Source organism: Nelumbo nucifera, chromosome 5, assembly GCF_055504915.1.
Source record: "Nelumbo nucifera cultivar China Antique chromosome 5, China Antique-T2T, whole genome shotgun sequence".
Classification (NCBI taxonomy): domain Eukaryota; kingdom Viridiplantae; phylum Streptophyta; class Magnoliopsida; order Proteales; family Nelumbonaceae; genus Nelumbo; species Nelumbo nucifera.
Window position 1 is genome coordinate 11,822,397 of NC_142653.1, and position 21,091 is coordinate 11,843,487.

The following is a 21,091-nucleotide window of genomic DNA, read 5'->3' on the forward strand; positions in this document are numbered from 1 at the left end:
GAAAGAATGGACTCAGCAAATGTGACATCCCTAGAAACAAAGTGGGTGCCACTAGCCGAATTAAAACAACAATATCCTTTTTGTGTGGAGGCATATCCTACAAAGACACACTTATGTGCCTTAGGCTCAAATTTGTGTCTCTAATGATTATGAACATGTACATAGCAAGTGCACCCAAAAACTCGGAGAGGAAGAGAAAAGAGATCCTCGTCCGGAAAGAGAAGGCTAAACGGGGTTTTGAAACCCAAAGCCCGAGAAGGCATACGGTTAAGCAAGAAGGTGGTAATAAGGATAGCATCCCCCCAAAATTTAATAGGAACATGAGATGCAAAAAGGAGGCATTGAGCAACCTAAACCACATGGTGGTTCTTCCTTTCCACCACTCCATTCTGTTGTGGAGTGTAGGAACAAGAACTTTGATGAATAACCCCAAAGGTCTCAAAGTAGGATAAAAGGTTCTTCTCAAAATATTCCTTAGCATTATCAAATCGAAATATTTTGATCCGTGTATTAAACTGGGTAAGGATAAGCTTATGAAAATTTTTCACAATAGTTGGTACTTCATCCCAGGATCTCCTGAGATAAATCCAAGTATAGCGAGAATAATCATCAATAAAGAGGATAAAATATCCGTAACCCCCCATAGTAGGCAAATGATATGGCCTCCACATATCAGATTGCACAATATGAAAAGGAGAAATGTATCATTTTTTGCTTACTGAATAAGATTGTCTACAATGCTTTGCAAGTTCACAAGACTCACAATGAAAACTCGATAAAGACATTCCCTTAAACATATCGAGAAACAAATGACTCAAGGCTAAAAAAGGTAAGTGACCAAACCACAAATGACATAACATGACTCTATCAATAGACTCTGACACAACAAACTCCAAAGCTACTCCATTAGGTGGTCCAAGACTCCTATCAAGTGTGTCCAGCAAGTATATTGTATTCGCCTCATGGCCACTCCTAATCGTCCTTTGAAATTTTAGGTCCTAAAAAACACAATGGGTAGAAAAAAAGGTTATGCTATAGTTCATGAATTTAGTCATGCTACTAACAAATAAAAGATTGGTATTAAGCTTGGGGACATGAAGAACAGAGGACAAGACAAGTGTGTCAGAGGTCTTGATATCTCCTTTGCTAGAGATGAGGAGCAAGAGACCCATCAACAAGAGATATCTTCTCTCTACCGGAGAGGAGCTAATAGGAACAAAAGAGGTTAAACAGACTAATCATATGATCTGATGCACCAGAATCAATAATCCAAGGGATTTTATGATTACTCGAAACATAAGCATGATTTGCAGAGGCACGAGTACCTGAGTGAGAAAATGCAAATGATGAAGTGTTGCCAAAAGGGTAGGATGCTGTTATAGTGGTTTCCAAGTGATTCAGTAACCTCCCATACTTCTCAAGGCTTTTCTATTTGACCATTTTTCTTAAAATTGATGTTATTCCGAAACCTGCCCGAGAGAAGATCAGGATGGAGTTTCCAACAAGTGTCCTTAGTATGCCTTGGTTTCTTGCAGTATTCACATATCACTTCTTTCTTCTCGGTCAGACCTTTCGGCTTTAGTCCAACATGTGCAAAATGTTCTGTAGGTGGATTCTATAATTGCATCCATCGCCTACTCTCTTCACCTCTTACTATAGCATATGCCTGAGCAAGAGTACCTCATCCTTCGCCAGAATATTTTGTCTAATAATGCTGAACTCAAGGTTGAGTCCTTTAAGAAACTCAAACACCCTATTTTGTTCCACCAGTTTCCTAAAAGTCTCTACATCATTAGTACTCTCTCAAACAACTGTCTCCATAACATCAATTTCCTGCCATAGTGATTTCAGCATGGAATAGTAGATCACTACACTCTTCTCCCCTTGTCTCAGATTTTTCACATCACTTTTCATCTTATAGACTCTTGCCACATTCAAATTCTATGAATATGTTTCCGTAACATTGTCCCAAATTTCCTTGGCCGAAGACATCCAGAGATAATGCTAACTTATATGGGGTTGCATAAAGTTAACCAACCATCCAATAACAGTGTAGTTCTCATGCATCCATTTCTCATATGCAGGGTCTATCTTTGTGGGTTTCACCTTATTGCTTGTGAGATATCCCAGTTTACCTCTACAAGTCTCAGTCGCACACTTCTAGAGATCAAACTACACCTCCCAAGTCCTGAGTGCCACATCCAAATCTTATCCTTGACTTGCAACTTGAAAGCTCTCTAGTCGGCTAGGATTTTGGGCAGAAAATTACAGCTCCACTTCTTGGCAGTTTTCAGCTAGATCCTAACTCTCCAAACCCTCTACCAACTAGGCAAAAATATTCTTTGATCTATCAGGAACTTATCCCTCCATACACACTCCTAATCGAAGGGTGTATGGGAAAAGAGAAAAGAAAAAAAAGAGGGAAAACCTGCTCTAATACCAAGAAGTAAATCTGACTTCTAAATCTGATAAGAAACTTGATTAAAGAAGTAAAAGGGTGAGAAAGGAAGAAGAAAACAGCAGAATAGAAGAAGGGGGTGGAGAAGAAGAAAAGGAAGGAGAAGAGGGTCCAATAATCACCTCTCTCCCCTCACTAATCTTTTTATTAATCTTCACTAATGTGGTTAATTACAAATCAGCCCTTAAGTGGGGCATCCAGCTAAGCATAAACTTAAAATAACTCAAAAGAAGTTAACAAGCCCATAAGACAAGCCCATTAGCATACAAAATAAATAACCTACTACTGAAACATAAAATAGACACTAGGGCCCATTCGGCCCAGTCTCTCTACAGCACTCAAAGGACTTGGATGGAAGTAATAACAGAAGATAGAACATCAAGGGGCAAACCAAAAGGACTTGGATGGAAGTAAGAAGAAATGATTTAAGTGCCCATAATTTAACGATTGAATAATATGGCACTGAACAGAACAAAATGGCAAAACATGATTCATGTAGCCGACCCCATATAGTTGAAACAAGGCTTAGATGATGATGGTGATGATATGTCACACTCAAAGAAATATACCTGTGCGCCACCACCAGTATTAAGCCGACCAACCTCACCACCACTTGCAGTTATGCGTTCCCTCCTGTTAAACGTGTACTAAGTAAAACTCTAATAAAAGAGCAATATGTGGTGGGAAAATGTCAAAAAATATTAAGTACACTTACTCTTCTTCATTACATTCCAGCCTATGATCTGCAGACAAAGAATATATGACACCATCAGCAGATTCAAATATGCATCGAGAATCACCAACTGATGCTACAGTTATGGTCCATCCATCTATTATCACAAAAGTGACAGTTGTTCCAGATTTTTGAGCTGAAAAGATAATCAAATGATCAATTTACAACTACAAGATCATTTAATGCAATCAAAAGCTGACATTACTGAAATCAGATGCATATCAAAGAAGAAAAATAATGTACCAAAATATATTAGAGTACCCCCATTAGTACACTAGAACATAAAGAAAGATGCAGATATTCAGAGCTAAATATCTAGAAGCCTTGTATGGATAACATTCCTTTATATGCCTGTGAATGGATAATGTTGCCATCCATCATCTGAGAAGCGACCATATGGATTAGCCATGTGAACAATAATCAAATCCATAACTGTGTCAACTTAGTATTGTTTGGTTTTCTAAATAACAAGAGAAAAGGCAGGGCTTTTTTTTCCATGCAGCAGAGAGCTAACTGCATATAGATTACAAAAAAAAACAAAGATACAAGTCCAGTTACAGATTAGATTTATGTTTTATTTCATAAAATACATTTTTAGAGCTTAAAGGTCTCTTGTACTGGAAATTTAAGAAACCTTTGTATCAAATTATCAATCTTAGAAATGATTTTAATTTTAGAGATTTGAGAATTCTATGTTTTCCTTTTGGTAGGGATGCAAACGGATTGAATCGAATTAGGATAGGGATATATCCGAATTCGATCTGACGAGATGTATCCTATATTTGAATTCGATTCGAATCCAATCGGATATAGAATACAACCATTTGAATTCAATTCGAGAAAGTATCGGATATCCGATAACAAATCTGATTCAATTCGTTTAATTTGATTGAAGTTGAAAAAAAAAAACAAACATATAAGAGGAAAAAAAGAGATTAGGATTAAGGGTTTACATCTGTATTTGAAAAAAGAAAAAGAAAAGGTTTTATGCATACCTTACTCTTGTAATCTCTGGTTCCACAGAATTGATGTTCTTTACGTTTTGTGGTCAAAATCCATGTTTTTCTTTTTTTTTCTTATTGAGAATAGATACTTCCCTGATCATATACTTTTCTCCTTAGAGCAAACAGATAGTTTGAGAGACACAAAACATGACAACTGAAAAAATCAAGAAACCTAAATGCCAACTTGTTACAGTATGTACAAAAAGAAAACTGTAAAAAATCCTTAGAAAAATTAATACCCAACTTGCTAGAGCAAACAATCAAATGGGCGAACAGCAATTCAGCAAAACGTAAAGAACAGAGCGCTCACAGAGATTCCATGGAAGCCGGATGATATCACCTCTTTCCTCTTCAACAAAAAATGGAAGAAAGCCGAAAGGTCAGCACTCTCAACCATTAAGCATCGATTGTTTTTTCTTCTGAAAAACGATTAGGGTTTTCTTCTAATCTTCTTTCTTTGATTTGGTTGATGAATAAAACAACTCTGGTTTTTGGATTTTCTTCGTTCTAAAGGATGAAAGATGAAATGTCTCTCTTTGTTGGGAAGTTCTAAAGGTGTAACATGGCGATGAAAGATGAAACGACTCTCTTCTTTGGGAATTAGAAGAATCATCGAAAACCAAAAAAGTGAAGGACGGACAGTCCTATTCAATTTGTCAGATAAGGTACTAGGGAGTAGGTAGGGAAGCTTAGGAGATAGGGAGCTATTAGGTTTCTATTGTCTTATCACCAAACAAAAATAGGTTAAAAAAATCAACTTTATGTGTGTATCTCTGTAAAATGCATATATAATCGAATTGGATTTTTTTTTGGATCGAGTCAGGGGTATATCCAAATTCAATCCAGTAAGCAAACGGATCATATTTTCTGATCCAATTCGATCCAATGATCCGATAATATATAACCGAATCCGACATTATCAGATCGAATTTGAATTCAAATCAGATCAAAATCCAATCCATTAGCACCCCTACCTTTTGGTAGGTAAAGACAAAATATATTATTTTTGCTGTAATAACAGTTTAGAATGATGCATATATCGTATTGGATGTTTTAGCAAGTATCTGTGTAAGGTTCTCTCTTATGTTATCCTCTTTAAATTCAACAATAGTCCTCTCATTATTATACTTAAGTAAATGCTGTTACGATCAAAACAAAAATAAAAAAATCGGTACCCCGAAAAAACAAAATTTTCTTGAGTATGAACATATGTACAAAAGATTTATAATCTAATTGAGAAACAATGATCTTTCATGAGGCTCTTTGTGGCTCTTGGAAGATAAGTGTGTTTGTCTTCCTCCTGTAAATTTTCAACTGATGATTTAATGAAAGTGTTATTGATCAAAAAAAAAATTGAGAAACAATGATCAAAGGTGGACAAAACTCTGATTCCCTTTTGTTACAAAAATTCAACAATAGTTCCATGAAGTTCTTCAATATATGGACAACAGAAAAAAAACTAAATATCAATCTTTCCAAACACCTTAAATGCAAGAAAGCTATTTTATTCAAAAATCCTACAATTATGCACCTTCCACCAAGCCAAAAGATATATTTAGGGGTATCCAATGAAAAGAGTTCAACCAAACCTTCAAATAGAATAAAGAATATACATATAAATGAGCCACTTTTTCCATTTGACAGTAAGATAAGCATGTGGCTTTTATTATCTTCCTTCTTCAGATCAGATGATCAAAGCTAAGACCATTAACCCTGATGAAATTGAAACTTTGAACCATGATCCTAATGGTAGTTATGTAATTCGCTTGAAGTCACTACAACTTAGAAACTAGTTCTTTTGTACCGATTTGTTAGTCAATTCATCAAAAATCAGAGAAGAGCCCTCATGTTAAAGAACCAAATGTTGGGGGGGGGGGGCTTGTGAGGGTGGATTGGATACAGACCTAACCTTTGGCACTTTTTGCACAAAGTGGCAACTCTCAGACTTAAACCCTGCTGTCTCACGGTTTTCAGCCTGAGATGTCACATCATACCAAGTAATGGCCCCTAAATAGACATCAAATAATAGCAACCCATTATACACTACAAATGATAGTAAGAATCAAGCTTAAATAAACATCAATGGGAACATCTAATTATTACCATGAAACATCAGCATCTTTACCAACTTTAACTCTTACATCTTGACTCCTTCACTCTGAGATTATTTAAGGTCATCTATATCATAAATTGTGAGGTCATATTAATTTTTACCATGATTATAGCAAATCGTACATGATAGAGATAGAACCAGGTTCTGGATTGATAGATGGCATGGGCAGCTCCCACTGATGGAGGTTTTGCCTTTACTCTTCCTATTAGCACAGAACATGGAGGCCATGATCAATGAGTAATTACTCAGTGGCAATTGGCTCAGTTGCATGGAGTCCCATTTTCAGGAGGAACTTAAATCATTGGGAGTTGAACCAAGTGATGGACCAGCTATAACCAATTCAGGGCATCATCCCACAGGTAGGCCTCTCAGACTCGAGGGTCCGGGTGTGGAGAAAAAATGTTTTTTTCCTGCAAAATCTTCTATAGGAATCTGAGACAGGAGGATGACAGTGAGTTTCCTGATAGAAGGATTTGGCTGTCAGGGGCTCCACAAAAGTAAAGCTTTTGGTGTGGAATGTTGCTCTATAAAAGTTTTTGACCAGTGATAAACTGTTGAGAGGGGGAATGATGCTGGACCAGGTGGGCTGTGTATTTTTCTTTGAAGGTATAGAAATTGCAAAGCACATTTTTTTACATTGTCAGTTTGCAGCTAGAATCTGGTGGACTGTAATTGAGATCTTCAAGTGGGTGGAATGCTTCCCACACAACATATTCAATCTTTCTTTGAGGCTAGCAGCTAGAAGGTATCAACAGCAGGGGGGAAAACGATGTCAAATATAATCCAATGGCAGTTTTGTGGTGCATATGGGATGAGAGGAATGACAGGATATTTGAGAACTCAAGCTCTTCAGTCTCTGATGTATTGACACTGTTTTTGTTAATATCTTGCTAAAAATAGTTGTAGTCTCCTGTATAGGCTGGTGAAGCAAGTTATAATCCTCGTACATCTTTTTCGCATAATATTTTTTATCAGCACATAATTTTATTTAATTAATTAGTTATGTGTGGAAAGCAGTACAAATTGATGACCAGGGTGTTACCCCAAAAAACATATGCTAGGATACAAAGAAGCCCAAAACAAATGCTGCCTTGTTGTCCCTTGTTTAGCAAGGGAGTCAACTAACCCATTTGCACTCCTTACCCACTTGAATTCAGCATTTAACTCTCTTCCAATCCTTTTTGCATAATAATTTAATACTTTACCTTTTCAAAAAAATAAAGAATATCAGATTGTGGGTATCGTAATGAGCCCCCACTCTCTTATATAGTTGCTTGAAATATGTGAAACATTTAAAAAGGTCCCTAATAAGGTGGCAGTAACAAAAGACCTATAAAAAACTAAAATAGGCACATGACCAAATCACCCAATTACAATAAGTCCATAAAATAAATAAGCATAAGAAAGAAATAAATCTAGTAATTCCACTTCTATTCCTGCTTTCAACAGGTTGTTTCCATTGCACACCCTGGAGAAATAGGGAAGTTTCGCTATGTTTTGGAGAAAATTGCAAACCATGGTTAAGACATTGTCAATAACCTCAGTCTACATGGGGAGGGGGGAGTGAACTTCAAAAGGAATATATGTGGTGACCGTATCCACTTCCAATGGAAGGAATCAGGTTTAAATCCCACAATAGAATTATAAAAAGACAAATGTGACACAGCCACTCAGGTCAGCTATCGAAACCCTCACAACTTCACTCCCCAAATTAAGGTGATTTTGTTGCAAAAGAAGTGCTATGAGGCTACCCACTTTGTATCCAGTAAGCATTTGACAGAATCTAGGACATGAGAGCACTCATTTGCCCAGGCTTCATAACATTCCAGCACTAAAGCTCCCTTAGACGTTGCCATCCTATACGGCTATACATAAGTAGAAAAACCATCTTTAAGGGTGTTTGTACCACTCCATGCATCCCCCTTTCTCAACTAAGTTTTTGCACTGCAGTAACCTCATCACTCACAGCTTTGAACCAGCCTCACACTCTAAGATGAGCAAGATGCATTTTAGTAATGAAACTTCTCCAACACCAATACCAGTATACCACTTAAAGAATTGTCATTTACTTCCACAGTGGATGTCATTCCTCAAAGTGGTGGCTGTAACTTCACTGACAATGTGGTTAGCAGCACACTGTCCAAAAAAAAATCATCAAATTAAAAAGAAAGAGATCAAAAAATGCACAATCTTCTTATCAGAAGTTATGTATGGATATTTGGTGACTGCCAAGTCATGACAATAGAGTACATATAATAATACACTGGTACCTTTTTGTTGAAAATCCTTATCCGTCTTCACAAACCCTGCAACCAAAGCCCTTGGCAATGCTCCTAACCATTCATCTCGGCTTAGATCTGAAGGAATAGCAGCCAAAACATTATTTAACAGATTCTCCTTAGTGTATATAGCAGCTGCAGACCCATTATGACCATCAAATAGCTGCAAATAATGTAGTGATTCAATCAATCTACAGAAACATAGAAAGGTTAACAGTATAATTGCAACAGGCAGCTATGGTTAATAACATTTTTCATCATGCTGCTAGCAGCAAGAAAATAAATGTATTATCATGCTCATGCAATAGCTTGAGCGTGTCAAAGCTCAAGTAAGTACACTTTCAAGCTGGAGTGTGCATTAGTACACTGTACTCTTCTTGCTTGTTGCCCTTACATTTTCTTCACAGGAGTGTGCAAGATAGAAGAGAGCATAGTTTTCTATGAAACAACACTAGTAGGAATAATTGCTGAAACATATCTAGCAAGATACTATGAAGTGCCCACATAGGAAGCAACTTAGCCATTAGACCAATAGCTAGAACTTGGATGCACAGCTTCAGAAAGGAATGATTTTTTATTGGAAATTGTAACTTTCATTAAGGAAATTATGGAAATACAACTGTCAACCACCCAGAACTAGGTGTTGACCCCAAAATAAACAAATTACAACACAGCCCAGAACAAATTCTCCCTAGAAGCCCCTTCTTTTACCAAAGTGTCAGCTAAACTATTCACTGATCTCCTGATTCATCTAAAAGAAACCCCGATCTCCCTTGCTAAATAATTGATTTCCCTTACAAATTGTCTAAGTGCCCAGATCCCCTAACAGTTATTTTGCATCCAGTCAATGACCATCACTTTGTCTCTTAATGAGTCCCCCACTCCTAAAGGTCCTGAATAAAAAGCTATCAGTCTGCCTTCACCATCTATGAAAGCTCCCCACCAACAAAGGAATGTTGTTTTCTGTATTGGAGCAAAATGACACCAGAAATGTGGTTGAAACAACAAGAATCATGGGCCCCAAGATAATATTAGATGATCAAGCAAATACAGGAGTCGTTGATTAAAAAAATTGAGAATTGGATATGTTCACATTGAAATAGTAAGAAATGATTTGTTACAAGGACATGGTCAGGAGTGGTAAGAAATGATTTAAGCACTAATAATTTAACAGTGGATATGGCTTTAAATAGAACGGATTGGTGAAAAAGGATTCATGTAGCTGACCCCATATAGTTGGGACAAGGCATGGATGAAGTTGATGATGATGATGAGATATGTTCAATATCTCCTAGGGATTGACCAAGACTTTCTAGTTACCCAACAAAAGCTGCTTCCCCACATAACAGCATCCATAATTGTCCAGTGATTGTTAAACCCTTCCACTCTAATTCTATGTATAAATCTGCAACTCCTGCACTTTAAATAATGCACATTGTGTAGAATGTGTTCAATAATGGCTAAAAAATTAAGAATACACCATAATCAGGTAGTCTGTGTACTCTATGTCTAATTCTTGCACCATTTGGTGAAAACTCTTCAACAACCACGTACTACTTTTTTTATCTTAGTGGTATTTTCTTTTTTATTAGCATGAAAAAATATCTAATTCTTGCACCATGTCATTCCATATCCAGTCAACCCCTCCCAAGATCCCAGCTTGCCGTGATCGACATTGGATCCATCACCACTGTTTCATGGCATCACTGAACCCCAGAGTTTCTAACCCCGAGTATTGTTCTTTCAAGCCGCAAACATCTCTCTTGTTGAACCTTCCAAACCATTAAAGATGACTGTGTATGTTTGTTACTTCATCTTTCTCTTGCGTTTTGTTCCCTTTTGGGTTGGAGGGTGTAATAGACAGCAGTAATAATAAAAGGAAAATAATCATGTCATCAAAAGAATTTCAGAAATCAAAGAATGATCTACAAGCATGAAGAAAAGTCACCATAAAGACTATAAACGTACTCCAAAGACTGAGAATGTCGTAACCCCATCTCCTGGTACTCTTTCGCATTCTGTCTTTAATAATGTAAAGTCCTCCCCCTTTTTGCTCTGGTTGGCCTGACCGTGCACAATTTCTGGTTTCTCGATCTTCTCATTAGACAATTCACGCTTGAGCAAAACTGCTAGCGGCACCATTTGACGTTCATTCTTCGCGGACATCGTTCTCACCCTAAATCAGAAAAAGTTCCCTCCTTGTAGAAGTTGTTCTGCTCTAGTCCTCCATGCCTCGAAATTCAATCAAACTATAGACTCAACAGAGGCCTGGAACAACGAAGTAAGCAACAGAATTTTACACGACCGGAACCTCTCATATCGTCAACATTCTTGTAAACTTTCTTTCTTTTCTTTTTTATTTTTCTTTTTCTTCCCTCTTTATTCAATCTTCACATTCAAAAATGAATAAAAGTAATTTGACCGACCGAGTCAAAAAAAGATAAAGGAATTGAAGCAGAAAATACAGAAATTAACCCAGATTATCAATGTACCTGTAACGATAACAAAAACTAGAACAGTATAATGTATATAAACTAAAAATGGGAACACGACTTGAAAACAAAATAATCCGACGATCAAACAAGAATCCAAGATCCAAACAATAGACCAAACACAATCTGTAGAACGGAAAAGAAAATGCAAGGCAGATTCTGATCAATTAAGTCAATGCGAATAATATCAAATCCGTGGAAACAAGATTCGTTGTCGGAGAATTCCTGAAACCGATAAAATAACGAGCTCAATAATAACAGGAAAAAATCAGCGAAAATGAAAATTGGAAAAATATTAAATTCCTCACTGGACTAGAGATTCGTCGTGATGGTTGTTAGCCGCGAAGGAGAGGTGAAGTGATGAACCGAATTTGTTGCAGAAATCGATAGACGCGGATCCCGGTGTCCTGCAAAAATTCCATTGGAGATAGAGAGAGAAAGGCGAGGAGGGGTGCATTAGGAGCTGTTCGTCTCGTCCTCCCCTTTCTCTTCATGTGCTGACATGTCAACAACGCCCCGTTTGAAGCCGAAGAAGGGCCAGATTCTAGCGTACGCCTCGGGCCCGCTCTTTCTATTTAAATACAAAGCGACATTAGCTAACTTGCGCTCGATGGGCTCATCAGAGAAGCTAAGGTCTGGACTGATCTGGAGTCTGGACACAACTCTGACCGTGAAGGTCTAGTTTGTGCAATCGTCCGGTATCCTTGTGTTATCCTTGTGTTACTTTACTTCAATAAGAAACTCGTCGTGATTTCATGTTTTCAATTCTACGTTCCGCGATCTGCAAATTGTGCAATCTGAATACAGTCATACTCTGCCGCTACGCCAATTCAATCCTAACCATTCAATTATCTGACTTATTTTATTTCGTTAACAGTTTTATACTTTTATTTGCTATCTTAGCGTGAAGCATTTATTTAATTTTTCTTATTTCCCGCCATTATTGTCTTGCATTTTTTTCCAGACGGATGGATTTCATATTGGCACCGGTTAAGAGCTCGAACAAGGGAGGCTCACGATAGCAGTGTGCCCTACACTGTGTAATCCTCCCTCCGTTCCGTTTTCTTGAATATATTGATTTCTATTTCATGGAGAAGAAATGGGCCACGTCAACCCTTTTTCCTCAAGGAACGGAGAACAGTGAAAATGTTATTAATTATTAAATAATTATTAGGGTAAAATACAAAAACCTTCTTTGAAGTTTTTGAGAATCATAAAAAACTCCTTTATAGTTTTATTTTAGCAAAAAACTCCTTAAATTTTTAAAGAATTCGTCAAAAACTTCCCTTTTGCCAATGATCAAGACGGAAAACATTAAATTGATTAATTATTTTTTAAATACCTATTTTTACCCCTGTAAGCATGTTATCCCCTTTTTCCTCTCCCAACGACATCTTTCTTCGTCAATTGGCCATACCTTCGAAATTCCATTTGTAGTCCTCTACTTTCAACATCCAAGGTTCATATCTAAACTCGACATCCAAATTTCTACAGCCTTCCATCCCTTTACAGAGGAAAATGCTGAGAACTCAAGCACTGGGGCAAAGGAGTATGTGCATGTGTGTATACAATAGAGAAATGGGCGAAAAATCCTAACAGTGCAAGGTTTGAGGAAGTAATTCAGTTACTTCAAAATACTTGGGGATCTAAAGAAGGAATTTTGTTGCAATGGTACTAGTGTCCAGGACCCAAAGCTAGGCCAAGTTATTCAACTTCAAGGTGATCAGTAGAATAGTGTGTCGACATTCCTCGTTTAGGCTGGATTTGTGAAGAAGGAACCTATCAAAATTCATGGTTTTTGAGCAACAACAGACCATTTCCTACATTATCATATTGTATACATGTCAACAGAGAACTACATTGTCCGAAGAGGAGGGATGCAACATTGATTTCACCAATCCAAACCCATTATTTATCTCTCTTTTCCTCTCTTCCCTCATCACTGTCCCTACATAGCATTGAACCACCCCCACACAGCCCGAATCTCCACCGTGAATACAACACCACCGTCAGAACCACGACGATTGCCATTCCCAACCAAACGTTGTCTAAAGAAGAACACAGGTTGCCAAGTTTGCGCTCAAATCGATGGTGATGACCGTTGATCAAACAGTGGAGTTTAGGGGAAAATAGGTAAACGGGAGAGGAAATAATATAATATGTAAGTAAGGATATTATTTCAGTAAAAATAAATGCAAAATAATTTATAAAAGGGTAAAATAGGTATTTGAAAAAAAACGATTCTTTTGTTTAGTATTTTCAGTCTTGGACATTGATGAAAGAGAGGTTTTGATTAATTTCTATTAAAAATCTAAGAAATTTTTGCTAAAGTAAAACAGGGAGACTTTTAGGATTATTAGAAACTTTAAGGGTGGTTTTTATATTTGACCCTAATTATAAATGTGAGGCCGGCATCAGAACTTCCCATCATGGCCAACAGAATAGAATAAGTTGATTGCTGGATCCCATCGATGACTTCAATCCGTCGGTTATCCAGAGCATCTCATGTAATGTAATTATGTAGGGCCGCTTTGAAGGAAGAAATAGAAGATAAAATCTGCCGGTTAAAAAAAGAATGATATAATATAATGACAACAATTATATGCTGTTATTCTAGTGGGGTGGGGTTTTGCGTGTAAGTGGGCCCCATTCAATCATGCGCCTCCCCCTCTCTTCGCTGTCTGCCTTTAAGTTCCAACCTATTGATTTGACTTCTACTTGGACCACGCGGACAAATAATCCGAAATTCTCGGCGCAATTTATTTATATCCTTCGTATTAAAAGCTTCAGTTGTGACCCCATGAGAGACACCTTTTACGAGGAAGATCTTCTTAGAACCATTGGATCATTATTTGTAGTGGGACCCATGTACATTCATTCTCTTCCAGCGGTTCAGATTCCCTTCTGCTCTTTTACTTCCATTAATATCCGACCCTGCACGTAGATCCGCTGGAAAACACATGTACGATAAATAAACCCTTTAAAAATTAAAATAAATAAAATAAACCGTTTGACTTGCGTATTGAAACCTCATCCAAATCGACGCGTTTAATCGGTGGGCCGTGGGCCAACAGATTAAAATTGGACCTAGGTTGACCCATGTGAACGTCGTGTCCTTGTCACTGATTCAACAGATGGCAGGACCTTTTGGTGTACAGCAATTTCCCCATAAATATTCATAATTGCACGTTGTGAGTATGGATAAGTTATATAAGGCTCAATTTGAAAGAGTATAAATATAAATATATATTGCAAAATATACGATAAATACATATAAAATAATATAAAATATAAGATTTTGCAATCTACTTATTTGTAAGCTTATTTTAGAAAGAGTTAAACATATATAAATGCAAATATATATAAGATACAAGATTTTATACTTTACATATTTATATTTATACTGAGTCTAAAGACTTCTTCAATTTATGTCATACTACAGTGTGAAAAATAAAATTTTCAAACAATAATAGGGAAAAACCTCAACCACATCATTTTAAAATCATTGTAGATCCAGACGGTTGGACAGTTGGGCCAGGAAATCAGTTGGTGTATCAATTTTATTTTAGTCTGAAATAGCTGTGCTATCAAAAACTGTTGAATCGTTTAGCAGTTCAATGACCCGGGTGGTCTGACCGCTGAAACGTTAGATTTAAACAACAATTCATGGTTTAATATATTATTTGAAATTAAAAAAAATGAAATAATAAAAAATAGATGGAAAGAGATCGATCTTACAGAGAATACATATAAGGATTTTGAGAGATCTAGAAATCTCTAGAGAGAGAGATCTCAAATTCAGAGATATACGAGAGAGATCCATAAGAGATCTCAGGTCTATTATAATCGTCGCCATAACCATTGTTGTTGCAAGTCGTTTTCACCTCTTCCTTCTCCTCCTTTTGTCATCCACCATTGTCGTCTACCATCACCGGCATCTTCTTCTTCTCTCTTTCTTTCTCTCAACTTTGTTTCTTTCCCTTTTTCACTCTTATATATACATATTCCATCTTACCTTGTTATTCCAATCCAAAGGTAAGATGAGGTATACATGTGTTTTAATTGTTGAAATGTTTGAACCATTTGATTAGAAAGATCAAACCATTAGCTCAGGCACCGATGGCAAAAAATAGTTCCATTTCCTAGTTGATTTTTAAAACCTTGACCTCAACCTCTCACTTAACGGGAACTAGGTTATAAGTGAGTTCGGATACTGGCAACAAATTTCCCTTCCAACACATTCCAATGTGATCTATGTGCTCATCACATGCATGGGTCTTAGTCTTATCCAAGTGGTGGGTCCTATACACGATAATGATGTGCAGACATTGATCATTTTGAAACATGTTGGAAGGGACTTTTCTTGGCAAGAGATCTCACTCAGTGTAAGTGGAGAGGATGTCAATATAAAGGGGGAGGGGATGTGTGACTCATAGTTCATTTCATATGATATTTAGTACGTGTTTGGTTCTGTGAGAGTCTATAGATAGGGTGTTTATTGCTTTAAATGTTTATTTGAAAAACTATATTTTACATGTTTCTTTCTTTTGTTGTTTGGTTGGGCATTACTTTAAATGTGTTATACTTTCTACCTCAAATTAAAACCCCATATAGTATGCTAAATAAGTATTTAATTTCAATAAGCATTGGTGTATTGGGGGAAATAATAATTTGGCATTTCCCCAATGCTCATGTACATAAATGTAAGCGTTTATGTTTTTTAGTGTTTATTTGATAAACGTTGAAATCAAACAATGGTTTCATGCACAATAAATGCCAATACCAATGTGTCAGCATTTTTTCAATAAACGTCCACGGAACCAAACATAGCCTTAATGAACATTGTTTTTATACACACATTTACCCTTCATTTTTATCCATTTTTAAGTTTTAATCCCACTAGATTGACCAACCTATTCTTAATTTCTAGTTTTCTACACACAGAGTTAACATAAGGATAGGAGGTCTCTTTGGTCTCTCATCATTCATCAAATAAATATGTAAATATTTAAAGAAATGTGGTTAACTATTAGGGAAATTTTATATTAGTACTCTGTACTATGGGCTTAGTGTCACTTTGGTCCCTAAACTTTAAAATGTGTCAATACACCAATGCCTAAACTTTCAAATCGTGCCAATTTAGTACCCATTTGTTAAATGGCACCTAAAAGAACACAAATTCCATTTTGATGTCATCTAATTTTCTTTATTAACTAGTTCTTCACCTTGGTTTTAAGAAGATGATATCGAAAAAAAAAAAAGAAATATTACCGAAACACTATTTGGAGAACGTCGTCTGATATCATATATAGACACAGTAATAAGTAAATCTTTGATTGACGGAAGAACACCATAAGAACAGAAACTTATTGTGTACCGTTGGGGATTAGAGAGCAACATCACCAACAACATGGTGCTCCTCTACATTAAAATTGCCAGCATCGTGAACATCCCAAAACACACTACACGCGGAATCAGCCTTACCCATGGAAATAATCCCACATAGATTCGAGTTTCGACATCTCTGATCTCTTTCTCGTAGGTCATAACTACTAGACCTGTTTATGGGTCGGGCTTTTACTCTTCATGAATAGAAATTTGTTAGGCCCAACCAACGAGCCTATAACTTGGGCCCGAGCCCGGCCCTGATAAAAAGCCCGAAGCCCGAGCTCGAGCCCGAGCCCGAGCCCAAAGCCCAACCTAATAAAAAGATTGGGATTTTTCCTTATTCAAATTGACATTATCTATTTTAATTCAGATAGTTTTTTCCCCTATTCAAATGAGCAACGGGCCTACAAGATGGTTTTTTTCCCTTTCTTTTACATTTTAAAGCATATTTTTACATTCTTAAATCAAAAAATCTATTCAAATGGACATAATCCATTTTAATTTCATTCTTTTTTTTCTTACAATCAAGTGAATCAACAACCTTTTTTAAGGTTGTTTAATATATTCCCTGTTGTTTGGTTGTTTCTATACAACCAAGGCAAACTTGAAATAAAACATATGATAATCCATTTTAACTCTTACAAAGAATCCACTTTAATTCCATGTTTTTCTTACAATCAAGTGAATCAACAACCTTCTTTAAGGTTGTTTAATATATTCCCTATTGTTTGGTTGTTTCTATACAACCAAGGCAAACCTGAAATAAAACATATGAGACAAAGAAAACTTGAAAATAAAACACATGAGACCAAATCATATAGGTTCATATTCCTAAAATAGCATGACACACTAAAACTAAATTCATATAACTTCAAGTTCATGTTCCTCCAAAATCATAAAAAAAATCTAAATAAGACAAACAAAATCCATAAAACATGTTCTCCATCAATTCTTGAATTCACCAACAAGATAGAATATTCCAATTCTCTAATTCCAAGCCATTCTAAAAAATAAAATAAAATACCACTTCATTGCCCATATCAGACAAAACATGTTTTAGCCATATCCATTTATTCTTGAATTCACCAACAAGATTGAACATTCCAACTTCCAAGTTCCAAGCCATCCTACAAAAGAAAATAAGAGATAAATTCAGTACCCATGTCACATATGTAATTTGTTATCATGTCAAATGACAAATAAATAACGAAAATATATGTTATTATAATACCTAAAACATATCATCAAGTTCAGCATGTTCATTATCATAAGGTTGTTTATATCATTCTCTAACAAATCTCTAATAGCATTCAAACAAACAATAGCATTGGACAAACAATAGCATTCGGCTATGTAAACAGTAAACAGTAAACACTAAACACTAAACACTAAATAATAATTTCGTAATACAATAAAATGGCAAAGAGGACTCACCGCCGGTGACTGTGCTCGCCGGAGCTGAGTTCGCGGTGAGCTGCGATTTTAACAGTGAAAAGTGTGTCCGTTCGCGCCTGAGAGAGATAGATAGATAGATAGATAGATAGATAGATAGATAGATAGATAGATAGATAGATAGATAGATAGATAGAGAGAGAGAGAGAAAGGACTCACCGCCGCCGCCGATGCCTGTATTCGCCGCCTCGCCGGTGTCTAAGATTTGAAAGAAAAGAAGTGAGAAGAGGAACGAGAGAGAGAGAGAGAGAAAGAGAAGGAGAGGACTCACCACCGGAGTTGTTTGCGCCGGTGAATGTTCGCCGCCTCGCCAGTTGTGTGGCTGCCTGAGAGTGTGAGGACTAAGGAGGATGTGAAGAGAAGAGAGGTTCGTCTAAAGGGAAAGAGGTGAAAGAGAAGGGTTCTTACTTTTTAGGATATTAGGGTTTTTTAAGTTTAGTCTATAGGTCGGGCCGGGCCGGGCTATTTTGGCAAATCCCGAGCCCGACTCGAATTTATTGTAGGCTGGGCTTTTTGGCCCAAGATTAAGCCTGCGGGCTCATTTGCGTATTCAAGCCCGTTCGGGGGCCGGCCCGGCCCGGCCCGTTGGGCCACCCGGCCCATAAACAGGTCTAATAACTACTAACTACTGACTACATTCCATCGCCCAGTTCCTTATTGATGAGGGCAGATTTGGCCCTCCAGTGAAATTGCGACACGTGGCACCTCGTGACAACTAGGCAAGCCCCCAGGCAACAACTTACCAAGTTGGTCCCCCGCCCCCCGCACTGGTCTGGCTGGCCTGGCGTGACCTACGCGCGACCTGGCGCGGCCTGGCGCGGTCTACGCGCGACCTGCGCGCGACCTGGCGCGACCTGCGCGACCTGGCCGGATCAGCCTGCCACATGCGCCGACCTGGCAACCTGGCCCGGACACGCACCGACCTGGCAACATGGCTCGGACACAGGCGCCGACCTGACAACATGACCCAGACACAGGCGCCGACCTGATGACCTGACCTGGACACAGGCGCCGACCTGACAACCTGGCCGGACACCGACCCGCCGACTGACACAGGCGCCGACCTGGCAACCTGGCCCGGACACCGACCCGCCGACTGACACAGGCGCCAACCTGGCAACCTGGCCCAGACACCGACCCGCCGACAGACAGGCGTCGGCCTGGCAACCTGGCCCAGACACCGACCCGTCGACTAACAGGCGCCGACCTGGCCGCCTGGCACAAGCGCCAGCCTGACAACCTCGAGGAGTTCATCACCGTACCCCGGTTCTGACGGGATATGACGTCTTACCATTTGAAGGCTTTTTACCCACCTAACCCGCAAGGGCACCACTATATAAGGACTCCGACCCCCAAAGCCAAGGAAGGAAAAAGTATGGTAACCCCCACTCTCTAGCTCTCTCATTTCTCTCCAAACCCTCTATAATCAGAATACTAACATAGGCATCGGAGAGTCCCCGCCGGGAAAATACCCCCGGGTTCTCTGATTCAGTTCCCGCAGGTCCCTCAGCTCTCGCCGTCTACAAAGGAGAGAGAATCACCTCACGCGGAGGGTAGTCGGGTTGCGCTGCACTAGGGAGCTCCACCATCCTCTGAGTTGCAGACCGCCTAGGAGCAAGTCAAGTGACGAGTTCGCCATCAGGCAGTTCGCCACCAGGTAGTTCGTTGTCAGGCAGTTCGCCACCAGGCAGTTCGCCATCTGGCAGTTCGTCACCAGGCAGTTCGCCATCAGGCATCGCCACCAGGCAGTTCGTCACCAGGCAGTTCGCCATCAGGCAGTTCGTCACCAGGCAGTTTGCCATCAGGCAGTTCGCCACCAGGCAGTTCGCCACCAGGCAGTTCGCCATCAGGCAGTTCGCCACCAGGGAGCACTGCCGGGCAGTTCGCCACCAGGCAGTTCGCCATCAAGAAGTTCGCCACCAAGTAGCTCATCACCAAGGCACGTCACCACCGGGTCAAACACGAGGTACTTAGCCAAAAAAATTTATACATCACAAAAAATGGTACGTGACCAAAAACGGTTACATCACTTATGTTCATCAATATCAAAAGTTCAGAACGTTCTCCAGCTCTATACTTAGGCCTCGGTACAAAATACACTCAGCCACTCAGGCCTCTTCAATGATATAGAAACACTCATTCACAAAAGCTCACAAAATCCAGTGAGTGATACAGACGACATAACACAAAAGCTTACAGAATTCACCCAAGTGTTGAATTTACTCAAGAATTTTTTGTTTTACTTAATGAGTTTTTAATTTTTGTGAAATGTGAAGTGAAATCTATTTTGAGTACAAGAAGTGTTAACTATGAATTATACATAATTGGTGGCTCAACCATCCTTCAAGCTTCAAGATCATAAGCTGATTCACTTCAACACCAAACTCATCGGGAAGCTTGTCAAACACATCCTTGCAGAAGCCAGAAATCATTGCTCTCATGAACAAGCTCATAAGCTGATTCACTTCTAGCATCCTTTATCTCTAGCTACATCAATATGAGACACCATGAAGGAGTACGACCTAGTAGATCTGGGCGAGTTTTTTTTTCTTTGATCAACATGTCAATTACTCTGTGAACCAACCTAGAAGAGGATTGCACTTGAAAGCACTTCATGGATAAAATCGAAATCATGGAGAGAAAAACAGTGTACAAACAACTCAACAAAGGAGGAGCTCCTCTAGTCTCTGTAAATTCTCTAGTGGTGTCTGAAGTTAGTGTTTTGATGGGTTTTGGAGGAGGAAATTGAGAAAATGCACGAGTTTTACCGATCTTACAGACTCTGTTACACATCCAATTAACAAACCTATCACTGCCCGAAGACGTTCTAATTGTTGTTTCCGTCTCTCAAAGCTCCTCTTTATTATTAAAGAAAAAAAAGTACAACATTCAGCTAAAAACTCCAACCTTCCCTTTCATTAAACTCTAATCAATCCCCTTCTCCTACAAATTCCCGGAGAAGAAAGAAAACTCATAATATGCACATCTTCATTGCTTTTAGCACGTTGAACGATAATAATCAATGACTGGTGACCCTTGTTGTTGTTGCTAGTGAATGGGTTTTATTTATAGCAAATGATCGGAGAACACATGTGGGGTGAACTTCTGAATACCGATAGTCACGTTTTCTAATGGAGAGTTGCCAGTGAATGGGTTTTTAGATTCGTAACCG

General features: G+C 38.4%; 1 protein-coding gene and 1 pseudogene across 3 annotated transcripts in view; one reads left to right on the forward strand and one right to left on the reverse strand.

The window, feature by feature from the left end:
* The window catches only part of LOC104605981 (putative protein phosphatase 2C 12), a 40,295-nt gene extending 28,566 nt beyond the window's left edge, over window positions 1–11,729 (reverse strand). The window contains exons 1-5 of one of the 3 annotated variants that reach the window (XM_010270961.3): window positions 11,388–11,729; window positions 10,556–10,855; window positions 8,579–8,750; window positions 3,174–3,327; window positions 3,028–3,091 (exon numbers count right to left, since the gene is read on the reverse strand). In XM_010270961.3, coding sequence (XP_010269263.1) covers window positions 3,028–3,091; window positions 3,174–3,327; window positions 8,579–8,750; window positions 10,556–10,753 — 588 coding nt within the window. In that variant the 5' untranslated portion in view covers window positions 10,754–10,855; window positions 11,388–11,729. Of the gene's footprint in view, window positions 1–3,027; window positions 3,092–3,173; window positions 3,328–8,578; window positions 8,751–10,555; window positions 11,305–11,387 lie in introns of all 3 variants that reach the window. The other 2 variants (XM_088887560.1, XM_088887559.1) reach the window with 2 other exon arrangements.
* Window positions 11,690–12,881, forward strand: LOC104609556 (protein translation factor SUI1 homolog 1 pseudogene; annotated as a pseudogene).
* The last annotated feature ends 8,210 nt before the right edge of the window (window positions 12,882–21,091 follow it).